General features: G+C 33.1%; 1 protein-coding gene across 1 annotated transcript in view; it reads right to left on the bottom strand.

The window, feature by feature from the left end:
• Positions 1 to 347: 347 nt before the first annotated feature.
• CDC37L1 (cell division cycle 37 like 1, HSP90 cochaperone) overlaps positions 348 to 15,976 on the bottom strand; it is a 23,933-nt gene continuing 8,304 nt past the window's right edge. The window contains exons 4-7 of the mRNA XM_081067173.1: positions 11,086 to 11,201; positions 10,592 to 10,714; positions 6,455 to 6,619; positions 348 to 2,742 (exon numbers count right to left, since the gene is read on the bottom strand). Of these exons, the coding sequence (XP_080923299.1) occupies positions 2,641 to 2,742; positions 6,455 to 6,619; positions 10,592 to 10,714; positions 11,086 to 11,201 (506 nt within the window). The 3' untranslated portion in view covers positions 348 to 2,640. The remainder of the gene's footprint in view (positions 2,743 to 6,454; positions 6,620 to 10,591; positions 10,715 to 11,085; positions 11,202 to 15,976) is intronic.

Genomic DNA, 15,976 nt, shown 5'->3' on the forward strand with positions numbered 1-15,976 from the left:
TTCTCTGAAAAATACCCCAAGGTTAACTTTAGGATAACTTTGTCTAAACCTACAATTTTTTCATTCTGTAAGAATATCTGCTTACTAGATTCATGTTCTTTGGGCAGCATATTAATTCACTTTTAAAAAGGCAATAGGAATGCTCACCTGAAAGACTCTATTTTCCTAAAGAGTTTAGAGAAGATTATAAGCTCATTTGGCAAAATTTAAGGGCCCACTATGGAATAATTCGATGAAAATGTTACCCATCTTTCTCCTAGAGAATAATTTTAAACCAGTATTATTTCCACTACCACTGATAAAACGACAGAGTTAACAGAGAATAAATGGAGTGAATAGCAATTTTTAAAAATTAAATCTTTTATTAGAAAATTTTATCAAATGAAACAAGAATCCTTGATGGATACTTTGACGTCAAAGATGTTTCATTCATCTATTTGGACTTTTCATGGTTTGTATAATTTGTCTAGAGAAAACTGTCCAACCTGAAATATGAATTATCCCTTTGCTTAGTATACTCATTATTTCCTAAGAAACAGAAAACAGGACATTTCTCTTAATAGGAGTTGGTTCTTAGTACAAAGCAAAATAAAGAGAAATAAAGATGTCAATTTACTGTTCTTAGGACTGAAGTACTTGCTAAATATGTAAAAGTTATAGTCTTGAAGTGCAAATTATGGCATCAGTCAGTGGTTCCCAAAATAAACTCAATCACACTTTTACATTGAAAACATAGAACACTTCTCTTTGAAAGTAAAATATATAGCCAAATTTTAAATAGCTCTTCAACAATGTCTGTTTTAGAAAACAAAACCAAAAAACCCCTTCAGGAATAGTTTGCTCAGTTTGTTGATAATTTCTCTCCTTCCAGTCATTAATACCTCTAACTTAAAGGCAAAATGAAATTCAAAACAATTACGTATAGGTAAATCCTGGGGCAAAGTTAAGGAATGGAAAGTAATGGTTCAAGCAATACTTCTGTGAAACTGGGGATTTTACTGTGTCCATTCTCTATTTGATAGGAAGGGGAAAATGAGAGCTACTCCAGAACAGAAAAAAAAAGGAAACTTCTGTAACTTTGGTTAAAAAAAAATTACAGGTTGATGAATACTACCATATAAATTAGTCAAACATTTTATTATAGAGTATATCTTTATATCAAAAGCACGAAAGAGTTTTATTCTGCAAACCAGGAAGATTGTGATCTTACATAGTGTGATTCAATAATTCCACACCATTTCTATGGGTACTGAGTGCCTTGCACCTCAGTTAGTTAAAACAAGGTGCAAATGAGGCCACAGTCATAGGTCTGATCACCATATGGGTCCCTTAGCAATATTTGGTTTCTCAAGTTCAGGCATGCATTCCTAATCCCAGTTAGCCATCTTCCAAATATTTGCTACTAGTCTCAACAGGACTGAACAAAAGGCTATACCCAACACAAAGTGCATGTTCCTAAAAGAAGACTAATCCTCAAAAAATAAGGATAGCATAATTAGCACTGTCATCTAATTCCAGATAAAATGAATCATCCTGGCATATCTGAAGTAGTAGTAAAGCTCAGAAGCATTCTATGGTAACTGAGCTATACAGAGGAATGACAAATGCAGTAAAAACCATCGTTACCAATAAGGATCACCAAATTCTTAGAAATATGCAGTTGGCAGCTCGAGACAGTTAGCTCTACAGTACTATTTTAAAAAGTTCTTAGCCTATATCAGAGTGAAACAAAAATAACCATAATTTAAAAAATCAGATTATTCTTCCTGTTTGTTCTTACAGATCGTTAGTATTCTTTTAAAACTTGCTCCCTGAGAGATCCCAGACTATGTCAAGTAAAGAAATTAAGAGTGAGCTTGAAGTTGATCTTATTTAAAAAAAGAAAAATCTGTATTAGCCTTTATCGCTTTTTAATAATTATAACCCCAAATATTAAAAAGTGAACAGGATAAAATGAACTTATAAGGAATAGTTTTGAGACTACTTAGGGGGTAATTGGGAAAAAAACGCAAATACTTAGGGTGTTAATTTAGTGTATATATAAATTGATATTATAGCTAAGGATTTAACTGATGGTGCCGAAATTCAATTGTAGTATTTTAAGGGGAAAGACTTTGTTTCAGTATGTATCACCCAGCTTGTTTAGTAGATTATCAACTACTGATTTATTGCTTTTAATATGATGAAACACCAGATTTGACAGCTAAATTAGCAGTGATACAAGTACATTTTTATCTTTAATCGTTTTTTGTAGAGTAGGGCATGTACATATCCATATAAAAAGAGACTATAGCCGATGCCTCCTAGAATCAACCAGTTCTTGTAAACATTGCGTTTGTGCAGATTTTCATACTTTGATTCCAAAATTGAGAACAATAAGATTAAAGGCAAATTTAGTAGCAAAAAAAAAGTCCAGTTTGACTTCTTGCAACATATGGTACCACTCCTCTCTTCAGAAAAAAAACACCTAGCAGCACATTAAAAAAAAATTTACAAAATGTTTCAGTACTCTTTTTTTTTCCCCTCCCATCAAAAACCGAACAAAAATAAAGTGCAGCACCCATAAAAGTGTCAAGAAAATAGCCAAGTTCTTCCTTTCTTGTAACAAAATAGCACTTGGCTTCAGCAGTCTTAACCAAATTATACAGTGTCCATCATTTTGGGTTCATCGTCTTCTTTATGTACCACTGAGTTTAAACTGCAAAGAGCTGTATTGATAGAATACTGAAGATAATCTGGGTTCTGGAAAAAAAAAAAGTATAGGGAAGAAAGGATGATAACCAGTTTTATGCCAGCATATGCGACTACATATTCAGTTTCACATTCTCTATTTCTCTGCAGTATAGTAGAGTAGCAAAGAAGATGGACTTTAAAATCAGACTTGGGTTGAAACCCAAGAAGATAGAGAAAAATAGACTATTACCACTTAATCCAAAGAGATGTGATTAAGACAGAATGATGTATGTGAAAAATACAAATGTAATAAACACTAGCTTTTTGCTAGTGTTTTTAGCTTGTAACAAAATTATGATTTTAATTATTGAATCATACAAAGCTACATCTTCCATGTGATTATATGTACATAGCTATTGAAATTTAAAATATAAGCATTGCTTTAAGCCAGAAATGCATTTTGAAAATTATCTAATTCCAACAGTAAATACTAAAAATGCAAAACACCTGAATAAGGAAAAAAATTATTTACTGAGTAAAAATTACAGCTATCTTCAGAGTTTATTTTGGTTTCTCAAAGGTAAAACCAAACTTGAGTGAGAAACTGTTAATCTTTTGAAAGGTACTCAGACCCATATTTAAAAAATTGAGAACAAAAAAACAGTTTAATTTAGATTATGTTTATTTTTAAAACCAAAGAAGAACTCAATAATGTTTCATTTGTCCATTTCTGAAACCAGGAACAGAAAACCTTATTCAATAAATGCAAAAAAACTACAACAAAAAACAACAAACAAAATAAAACATTATCTGTTAAAGCACCATGAATAGGGAGATAAGCCCTTAAGACCTAGGATTTCAGGAAATTCTTCCCCAAGAATTCAATTTGTCTACTAAATAGTTCTGAATATGTGCTACTAGCTACTTAGAGTTTTACTACTATATCACCTAGTTTCATTTATTTATTTAATTTATTAAACACCAATGAGAAAAATAGTCCAAACTGGGCATAGATGTCTTAAACCTCCCCATCCCATAGGGAGGCAAAGTTTTTAAAAGATCCTCTAAAGTATAATGTTTTGTGATTCTTCTTTTATTGTAAAAGTAAAAAAGCTAGCCAGTATTTGGATTATTCCCAATCATGTCTTTAAGAAGGAAGTGGCACAAATAACTGACTGAGGTCTGGGACACTAAAATAACATGGACCTTACTTAGCTCTAATCCTGCCTCTACCACTTAGTATAACACAATCCTCAAAGAGAAAATAATTTATCACAATTTAATAGAATTAAAAGCTAGTCTATAGGATAAACTAAGGTAATTATTACTTATGCCTCTATCCAAGAAGCTTTGGTTTAGTTCTCTCAAAACAAAGGATAATGGTATTTGGCTTATTTCACAAAATTGTTGTCAATTAAAGAAAGATATTAAAAGCTACAGTGTTACCCAAATTTAAGTTTTGTAAAAACTTATTAATGCTCTCATCACATTATCCCATTCTCCAAAGAAACAGAGTGCTAAGACCTTTTCTGACAATCCAGGCCTAATTCCAAATGCCTTCAGAACAAAAGTCTCCATTAACACTAGACTCCAGTTTTCCATGACAGAATTTAGAGTATTAGAGTTGGCTAAGGAGATTCTCCAGAACTCATCTAATCCATCTTCCTAAGAACTGTAAGAGGTCATTATGAAGAGACTTAAAAAAACAAAAAGCAATCAATATTACTTAACCATATCTATACTTAAATTTCACTGATCACACCGTATTCTCATCTAGTAACATTCTCAATACATTTCTTGTCCCAGTGACCAGTTCTTCCCAAGAGCACATGACTGACTGTCCCGTCCTATTTATTTGTATGATTCAACAAAAGTCTATGGTATTGGTTCACGAGCAGTGAAGTAGGATAGCAACAAAAGATTATTAAAAAGAATATTAGCTCCATCATTTATTGTATTGACGTCAGACAAATTACTTAACAACCTCCATGAACTTTAATTTATTCATCCATAGTATGAATGAAAATGAATCACAGGGTATTTGAGAAGATTAAATGATACAACAGGCCATAGTGTTTTGCAATCTATAAACTGATATAATAAAAATGGGCTATTATTGTTATGGTAAGCTTTTCTTCCAAATCTGCTCTCAGTTGACAACATAGTACGTCAGGTTGTCGCTCATCTAGCTGAAATCTTATCCATCCCTTCTTGCTCAGGAGGACTAGGTTAGTATGCTCTTCTCCCAAAATGAGGAACTGGTCTGTTAGCCCAGATGAATTATGTCTAAACAACCCTGGTAATATCAGCAATTCAAAAGTGTCAACATTGTATAATCCCAGGCCCTCTGCCAAAATGACTGCAAGGAATCCCTAGCAGATCTCAGTTGCTATCTGATACACAGAACAAGAACTTACTTCTCTCAAACCAGAAACAACTTTCTGATAATATAACATCAAATGATATTTTAATGTGTGTATCTTTCCCTCTTATGTTTAGAATCAATGACATCCTTCAAAAGTTTCTTTTTTCCTTTGTATTCATTATGTGACATCTTAGTTTTGGGAGGTTTATATATTGGACTTGACAGTAACTGTCGTAAAATTCCCGTGGAAAGACTAGTTCTCTGTGGGCTATTTCTCAAGGAACTTAAGAGAAAATCTCCATTGTATTTAAACAGCATTAAGAGGTAAGGTATAGGACAAATCAAGGGAGAATGTTACATGTCTCCCTATGGGGTAGCATGACTAATTATTTAAAAATCAGACCTTGATTATATCCATCCATGAGAATATTATTTTTGGCTGAGCTGAATATAATCAGTTGCTTCCCGTAAGTTGTCCCTTTGGCCTACACTGCCCTGCAACACAAATAACTAAAATGGTGAAATTAGAGACATAAAGACAAGATACTGAAAATCTCAATTCCTACTTTATGAGATTTAAAAATAAACACAGGGCTCTCCTCATGTTGTCTTCTGAATGAGACTTCCCTTTTCACTGTGTAGGCGACAGACTAAACTTTAGGCTGAAGCTAGTCTTAAAATCTTGGGGTCTGGAAATGAGAGATGACTGGGCTCAATTAAAATGCTACTAAAATCAAAATGGGCAGCAACTTTCTAATGATAATTTAAAATCATAATCCTAAATTGTGTCAGGTAGACCAGTGGTCTAACTTCCTCTTCTTTGACATAAATTCTTTCATATTAGTGACATGGTTCTATCTTGATCTAACCTAACAGTAGACTTTGAAGAGGCTCAGTTGGCCAATATTACTAGAAAGAGCAGCTCAGCATAAGCTACATTAATGTGGACTAAAAAAGTGCCATCTGGTAGGCAACACCAACAATTAACAAGATAACACTAAATACACTCATGCAACAGATCACCTTGATTGCCACTTGGACGTATGCTTTGAAACTAATTCACCTAAATAAATTCTTAAATAGTATAGTTCTACTCAGAATGCGAGGTTCTTCAGAGCCATCTTGAGAAGTTTATGATTGAGATGATCAGTAAGTAACACTGCCCTTAAGAATGCTTAGGTACAACTCATCTCTTCTATATTTAAAGGAGTGGACTTTGGTGTCTCTTTAAATACCTACGAGATGAAAACAATTTAGTGCCAAAACATGGTAAGAAATGAAACTCAGAGTTATCCTCTGAGGCAAGAATATTAAAATGGCACACATATATTAGACATAAGAAGAAAGTAGTCCAAAGGAACAAAAATTATGTGAACTAATACATTTATAAAATAAATATTTACTTTTCCAACTTACTTGTGGTAACGATCCTAATAAACCTATAGATCCAACACCAGAATGGGGAACATGATTCTGAACTGTCATAGGTTGAAAACTTGGTGATTGAGAATAAAGTCTGACTCTTGATTTGAAAGCTTCAAGTTCATTTTTGAATGCTTCAAAATAACCTTCTTCCTCTGCCTAGAAAACACAAAATGCAAAGATTGTGTTTTTGAAGACTTTCAGACCACACAGTAAATTCTAAAAAGCATATATCAGGCCTAAGTGGAGAAAGTAAAGATGAGGTGAATAGTTTGAATGTAGAAATCATGAAGATCCCTGTTAGATTTGTGAAAACTTCCTGTTTTATAGGAATAGTAATGACTGGTTTGTTCCATTTCCCTCTGCTTCAGCAAAATAAACTAATAAGAAACAAACGAGAGAGAGAGAGAGAGAGAGAGAGAGAGAGAGAGAGAGAGAGAGAGAAAGGAAAGAAAGAAAAAGAAAGAGACCTTCTATACACACACACAAAATAAAATAAAATATAACAAAAGAAAAGTAGGCTTTTTCTGTATTTCTCTTGATTTATTTGGATTCTTGACAGGATCCAAAATAGTCCTCACATTCTTCTCTTCTCATTGCCAACCCAAAGCCAAGGGATAGTCTTAAAATCTTATAATTCTCCACTAATTAATGAGGGACCCTATCATTACCAGTTTCCAGCAATTCCCTGATCCTGTACTCCCTATCTGTAAAAGCCAATGAAACCAAATAAGACTTAACATTCAACTTCATTATTGAAATACCTTAGTGTTTTTTTTAGTTAAACAAGTACCTTCTTTTCAACATAATGGAAAGAAAAATGTACGATGAGTTATGTTGAGGGAGGGGAACTCTCTCTAACGATATATAAGCAAAATTCCTGATATAAAATACCCTATTGGCAGTAGCCTTCATTTACAAATGTTTCCTTTGCAGATAAAGGACACAGTGTATATCCTATGCTAATAGAACACAGGCTTTAAGTTCAAGTGGTGGAAGAGTCTGTCAAGTCTCATTCCTTAGTATCACTGGGCCCATTTGTCTGCAATGCTATTTGTTCTTTTAATGTAGTTTAGTTTGTGTAATCAGATTAAAATTTGTGGATTACTTATTAGCATCAGTAACTATGCAAATAATGCAGACAATATTCTATGCTGGCATTCTATCTTTTTCTGAATTTAGAATCATTTCCTTAATTATAGCATTTCACTTTGGTGAATATATGGTACTTGTATGGACATATGGAACGTTAGCCTTCATAACCAAAAGTAATCCTTCTGAAATGTTTATGCAACAAACTATTAAATGAATGAAGTGGCACCACTGCTGATCTTACTGCATGCCTAAGGCCCAGGCATTTAGATCTAGAGAGATCTGACTGATTTCTGTTTTATTAAGTAACCCATGGGTCACTTGCTTGCTTAATTTCTCTATGCTAATTTCCTCACTTGTAAAGTAGAAATAATAATCCTTATAAAATGTTATGAGGATTTAATAAGTTAATCCATGTAAAGTGCTTAGAACAGTACCTGGCAAAAAGCAAGCACCCATAAAAGTTATTCTGTAATTAAAAAAAAATTATGAACACAATGTTAAGATCTAAAGACCTCAGTGCCTTTCAGTTCAATTTTGTCAAAGTAAATTTCAAAGAATATACATAGTTTATGTTCCATTATTCTATTAAGCACTAGCTCAAAAATATTCATTAATGTAAAGTGAAAAAGAATGATTATTTTTATGCTTATGTGTTAAATGAAAATTTGGAATAGCCATCAGAAGCCTAGCTAACATAACAACTCAATCATTTATTCATTAAGACTAGTGTTTTGGGAAAATTTCCTATTTAGGTTACACTTTAGAAGAGTTTAGAGCAGGGGTGTCCAAACTTTTTTCAAAGGTTTTCACCAAGGGCCATATGCGGTAAAATACACAAACAGCCGGGCCACTCACTCGACATGAAGTATGTATTGCCTCACCTGGTTTATTTAAGTAAACTAAATATATTTTTGGAATTTGCTGCGGGACAATTAACAATGGATCGCGGGCCACAGTTGGCCCACGGGCCGCAGTTTGGACACCTCTGGTTTAAAGCATTTAAGGGAGAACTACTATAACACTGATATGTATTTTTTTTTTAATTTAAATATATAATATTTTACTCTAGTTATAAAAGGAATTATGTTTATTGTAGTATATGAAAAAGTGGGTATCATTTATAATTCCACCACCTAAATATAATTTAAGTTAAACTTTTGGTATATTTCCTTCTCACTTCTGTGCATACTAAAATGTATCATAGATGCAAAAGCATGTAAAATATATACGTAGTTTATACACTAGTACCTTAGAAACCAGTCCCTGAGAGCATTCCCTCTCTGAGGTTACAATTATGACTTTTGTCTTAATTACTCCTTTGCCTCTTTAGTTTTACTGCTTATATATGTATTCCTCAATAATATATTTAGTTTTGCTTGTTTTTGAACTTTATAAAAGACACAAAATATTTTTTAAATGGTACTGGATATATCATTCTGTAACTTGTTTTATTCACTCTCCTTTTTTCAATCCATGCTGATGCTGGTTAGTATTTTACCAAATGAATATACTTCAGTTTATAAATTCTGCTGTTAACAGACATTTGGGTTCTTCCTGGGCTTTTTGCTGTTTTGAACAATTCTACTATGAAAATTATGGTATCTAGTGCACATCTATAAGAGTTTCTCTACGGCAACAGTTCTCAAACTCTATGGTCTCAGGACTCCTTCACCCTCTTGAAAATTATTGAGGAACCTAAAGAGCTCCTGTTTATGTGGGCTACATCTGTTAATATTTATTGTGTTACAAATTAAAACTGAGAAAATTTTAAAATATTAAATAAAACATAACAATAACAAACTCGTTACATTAACATTTATATATATTTTTTAAAAAACTGTATTTCCAAAACAAAAAGATTTAGAGAGAAGTCTAACTTAATGGAAGATAGCTGGATTCACACATGTGATTGTCTACCAATTTCTAATGCACTCTCATGAGAGAATAAGAGTGAAAATGGCAAAGAGCATCTTAGTATTGATATTATGAACAGTTTTGACTCAGGGCCTCGTGAAAGGGTCCTGCATACCCTCAAGTGTCCCTGGACCACACATTGAGAAATCTATTCTCCAGGATATATACCTAGAAGTTTTGGGTGCTGGCACTTGTTCGACTTTGCAAGGAAATTTTCCGAAGTGGTTCTAACAATTTATACTCCCACAGGTAATGAATGTGAGTTCTTATCACTCTACTTCTTGTCCAACTTTTAAATTATTACTAATTGAGTGTGTGTGAAATGGTACTTAATCTTTCTAGACATACTTATTTTTCTTTAACATGGCCAACAGCATCCTGTATATATATAAATATATATATCACTTCTTTTGACTATAGCAAAGTGTTATCTCAGATTATTAAAAATTCTTCAAAATGTAATTTTAATGGTTGCATAATATTCTATGTACCATAGGGTTTTTTTTTGTTTTGTTTTGTTTTAAGCATTCCTCATTGAACTTTTTAGGTTGTTTCCTATTTTTCATTACAAAAGTCTGATTTCTCACTAAGCTGTGAGTTCTATACATGGAAAATACTACATCTGTTTCATGCAACACTGTATCCTCAGCATCTTTTTGTGTGTGGGTCACCAGTAACCTTAAAAAAAAGGTTATTTGAAAATAACATTATTTTCAAATGTTTTACCTACATAGTTTTTTTTTTAAATTTAATTTTCCAGTTACGGTTGACATACAATATTATATTAGTTATCTCAGCGTCTTGAATAGCTGTGCGTTTGCATTAGTAGGTACTCAGTATTTATTGAATGAATAAATGATGGAACACTCTAATTTTCTTGAATACATACATTTATTTGAATGGGTCTCAATTTCACATACATGCTAAAGTACAGCTTCTTATATAGCTCCCTTATGTCTAAATTAGCATGAAATCAGCGGTATGATTTTTCTTTCTATTATAAAGTCTACAGAATTGAGCCTATGGCATCCTGGTTGAATAGCTTCCTTTGATGTGTATGGAGCAAAGAGATTTCAGCTAAGGCCTAACTTTCCCGTTTAATAATACCAAAAAGCTACTTACTTTGGCTTTCTGGAAAAATAAACGAAAACATCCTCTTGGATCCACATTACAGTTTTTGGCCATTTCCATAATAAACTGCATTACAACAGCTTGATGTGCTATTTGTTCCATTAAAGCCCCTTTCTGAAAATAAACAGATTAAAATGATAAGAAATACCTCTGGAAATATATTTAATATTGTGATTACTATTTGGATTTTGAAAACATGATTTTCTAACAGGTTAAAAACAATAAGATTTAGAGTACATGGGAACAAGAGATGAGAGGAACAGGGAAAGCATATTAGAAAAAAGTTTCCATATGCTAACTGAAATGACTAAAAAAATATTCTCACAATAAACTCAAGCAGATCTGAAAACAAAAAAAAACACTTGTAGTTTTCTATTTAATGACCTTCCTGCTTTCATTTAAAGTAATGTGAAAAACAAAACAACCAAAAAAAGAAAATCTGAATTCCACTAAGGTTCCCAGAAGTTCAAGGGTTCACACAATACCTGTTCAGCTTCCAGATGAAAACACCATAAAATAAGATATTTTGCAGTTTCTTCACATACAAGGTATGGATGGTCAGACAAAAATCTCTGACTATCATCCCATCGACTCAACATACCTGTATAAAAAGAATTAAACCATGAATATCAAATACTTTCTTCTTATAAGTGAAGAAATGATATTTTGAAATGATTCTCTTTAAAGACAATTCATATTACCACAGCAACATGTTATGGTAAAAGAGCAAGTGAAAAGGGATAAAACTCTTTTAAAGCAATACCCAGTATATTGGAAATAGCTTCCAAAATTCAGTTTTATTTCAGATAATTAGTCATGCTGAAGTAGAGTGAATGGTTTATAGCCAAAACTCGTGCATCCAGAGAATGCCCAAAGTCTTGGGCAAACTAAGATGGCTGGTCATTCTAGTGAATACAGATTATTTTAAGAGGCTCAATATTATTTATTCATAGAATACAATTTGTTCTATTAGAAAGATGCAAAAAGATAGCAAAACCTCAATAAACTACTCTTAGCAAACAAAGATTTAGTAGAAAAGTCAGAAAAACTATTTTCTAATTTATTTAAAAATGTCCAAGATGATATGGTCAAATGTTGCAGCATGGGAAACCAATCCCACTCAGTATTATAAAAGCAAATATACTTTAACCATTTTAATCATGTTAACCATTTAGTCATAATGACTATATATGCAGAAAACAAAATCTTTTCAAAATTAGTTAAGCATATTTGCAAATGGCTGTTACCTTGCTTCAAAATACCAAATTAATCCAAATACTACTTAAGGTGTGTCTTCATCTTTATCCAAATTAGTAAGAAATTTAGTCAAAAAGTCGATACCACCCAAGTAATCATGGAGGCAGCAAAGTGTTGAGCTTTTAGTTAACTTTGTCCAGTCAGCTTTACGCTTGAATAAATTAAATATAACACTGCTAGCTTTAGGCTCTTTAGATTCATCCTAGAAGTCTGGATGTTACTGAATTATCATGGCAATTTTATAAGGCTGTCTCAATAGTCTGGCAGTAAATCTTTCCTCTAGACACAAAATGAACTTCTATGTATTTAAGTTCCACATCAGAACACAGGAAAGAAGAATTAGGACAAATGCATTACTGAGAAATACACATTTAGCAACACACGAGAATCAATTGAAAAACAAAGATTATTTTTTCCTCATTTAAAAAAAAAACAGGAAAAAAGCATTTCAGCATTTTCTCATAGAATTTTACAAGCTTTATAAAGTTATTTTCCCAACACGTTGGATACAGTGATTAGATCATTTTAAACTGAGAAGCAGACTGATTATGGAAGTTACTTAAAACTTCTCAAACTATACTTAAAGAGTGTAATAACTTCTGGGGGTCACATGTAAAGGCATAATCCTATTTCTTATACCTCAAGCCGTAAAATAAATCCCGTAAAGCAGTTTTGCCTTAGCTTTGTTACACTTCTGAAGAGGCAGTATTTTCAACTCTATCTACCCATAGAGAGCATTGTTTCTCCTGTTTACTTCTCCATGGTAGCCTTATGACTCACTGAGGAATGAAAATCCTATCCATTTTGGTTTCTAATACGAGTTAGTGACACTTGTAGAGGTCATGAGGAAGGGTGTCATTAAATGTTAAAGCTTTTAAACTATTTATTTAATACTCAAGATAAAATTAACACTTGAGGTTAACCATAGCTTTTCTTTATCTGAGATATACTTGTTACGACTTGATTTAAATAATGTATGCCAAATTATTATGAAATTGAGAAGTTAGGTTACAGGTAGTCCATACAGACCTTTGTGGGAAGAATGTGAAATTTTATCAACAAAATATATCAAGAGAATCAATGACTTAGTGCAACAGAATGCAAATTACTGTTATTTTGGAATTTGTAAACAAACTTACAAACAAATGAAGAGTAACACAATCTAGCAAGATGACTAAGAAAACACACTTAAGGCTAAACTGCCCAGGTTCAAATACTGGCCTTACTTACCACGTACTATACCCTGGGCAAGTTCCTTTATAGCTCTATGCTCCATTTTCTCATATGTAAAACAGAGCTAAAAACAGTATCTAACTCACAGGATTTTTGTGAGGATTAAATGAGTCTATATATATATATGTGTATATATATATATATATATATATATACACACATATATATACATATCACTTAAAGCGGTGTCTGGCAGAGAGTAAACACTTGATAAATATTAGGTAATATTAATACAATATGAACAATTCATTCATTCATTCATTCATTCTAAGCTAATCCTTTAGTTAAGGATAATCTCGTCATTTAAACTAGTGAACCAATTTCTCTGAATGCTTGAAAAACCTTACTTTGACAAATTAAAATATTTTAATTATATGCTTTCACCTATAAATTTTCCTGGTGAACATCTAAATCTACCCATCAGCTCTCAACATTCCACCTGATTCCTAATATGGTCCCCAAATACACAATCTTGTTGATTTCCTTTTCTTCTTTGCATTATTTCTTGATGTGCAAAAATCTCCTAACTAGGTGGTGAATTTCTTACTGAAAGATGTATGACTTCTTTTTGTATATTTCCTGAACGCCAGATCTCCTGTATTCACCATCACCTACCACCAGATGACAATTTCTACCTACATGCCCCTACACGGACTCATCTTATTTGAAACTAAACCCATTTTTCTTTCCCTGCCATCTATAGTGCTTCCTAGGCTCCATGTCACCCAATCAAGCATTCTAGAAATTCCTGACATTTCCATTCCTCCCACATCAAACTGATCACTAAGTCCTGTGGTTACATTATTATAGTCTATTAATATGGTGAATCATATTAATGAATTTTCTAATGTTAAGCCATCCTTGAAATCTTAGTATAAACACTTTAAAAATATTTTTTCAGATTATAAAAATAAAGTATATTCATTGTGAAGAATTTGAAAAATCCAGAAAATAAAAATCCTCTGCAATTCTATAAGAAACAATGTTAACATTTTGATGTATTTCCTTCTGGGTTTTTCAATGACTTTCAAAGAAACAAAATTAGAATCATACCATACATATTAATTTTCTACTCATTTCACTTTACACTCTATTCAAAAATATTTTATATTAAATGTTTTTCAAAAATAGGATATTAATGTGTTTGAAAAGCAGTATATGTGATTACATTGAAGAGACTGAATATCTATCTACCTTCAGTATAACTGGAAAAGATCCTATCATAGTACTTATGCAAATGTTTACAGCTTTTGATAAAATTTCCAGTGACACCATCCTACAGATTTTAAAAAGTGCTCTATCACAGCTAACCCTTGCTGGAATTGGACCAATGATGTGCCACAAAAAACTGTTAGATCACCAAAAAGCAGCTCTGATGATCATAAAGACAGCGATGTCAAAGTTGCATATGATTTTGAATAAAACTATTTTGTGAAATATAAAAGAAAACAGATTGTGTTTCTAAATTGGTATTTTATATTTATAAAACATGGATTAACTAAATAAACTAAATACAAATGTAGGGAATAAAATGCTTCATAATATTCTGTGATATAGTTGTACCATCTATCATCAGATAGCAAATTCTATCTAATTATAAAGGTAAAAGCAACATAAAATAGTCAACAAATACCACAGGGAAAGTTAGGAAGAACTTGGAAGAATTTAAGTACACCCCAGAGAAGCACTGGTGTGAAGCGTCTGCAGCCCCTCACAGCCTCCCATGTACCAGGCCCACGTCTTCCAAGAGTCTGGAATGCAATTCAAGTTTGGAAAGTCTCTAGCTGGAAGCTTGAATTACAGCTGCTGTTCCAGATGTGTTTACTTCAAAGGAGTATGTCAATGTAGTCCTTATTCTGGCAAATGCTTTTTTCCCTTTACCACAGTAAGCATACACCACCAGAAACATCTGCATCCACCCAACAAGGACAGCATTAAACTTTCACTGTCTCAACTCAGGTCTCTATCAACTCTGTGCCAGAATTTAGGCCACAGGGACTTTGATTATCTCATCATCCCACATGACTGTAAGTTGATATACTTTACACTGATGGAACTTGGTGAGCAAAAAGTAGCAGGTATCCCAGATGTCTTGGTAAGATATAAACATGTCAGAAGTGGGAAATAAACGAGAGGAAAATTTTGAGAGCCTACAACCTTAGTAACATTTCTGGGGATCCAATGGGCTGCAGCAAGTAGGCTATTTCCTCCAAAGTAAAAGTCGATGTGCATTTCCACTGAGAAATGGGTACAACATGCATGTGGGAGTGGCTATCAGGTCTGGTTGGCTTTGAAGACAGTAAGGCTCTGGTTAATCAATATTATAGGAGGAGGAACTGGAAGCCCCACACATGCAATAGCAAAACAATTGCTTATTAATCATTTGTGGATGTCATGTCAGCCTTTTTCCTCAGCCGTCTCACTGCTTGCACAATATTTGATAAACTAAGGGGTCATGGTGGCAGACTTGAGATTACGCGGATTCAACAGCCTGGGATTTCCCCATCTATATTCCAGGACAGTCACTGAACAACAATTTGCCAGGAGCAGAAACCAGTGCTGAAACCTCAATATAGCACCAAATGCTGGAGAGACCTGCCAGCCATCTAGTAACAAGGTGATTATTTTGGTATCGTTTCACCTTTGAGGGGCCAGTCGTTCCTCACTTAACAAGCCCATTTTAGATCTGGAATTGCCTTCTTTCCTTGCCATGCTTCTACCAGTAATACATCTGTGGTCTTACTGAGTTATTCCCTATACCACATTATTTCTTAACCCAGAAACTCATTTTACAGCAAAAGAAATGAAGACCATGGGCTCCTGAAATTCACTAGTCTTATGCACATCACTGCCCAGACACAGCAGGTTTTACAGAATGGTGAAATG

The sequence above is a fragment of the Rhinolophus hipposideros genome, assembly GCF_964194185.1.
Source record: "Rhinolophus hipposideros genome assembly, chromosome: 11".
Classification (NCBI taxonomy): domain Eukaryota; kingdom Metazoa; phylum Chordata; class Mammalia; order Chiroptera; family Rhinolophidae; genus Rhinolophus; species Rhinolophus hipposideros.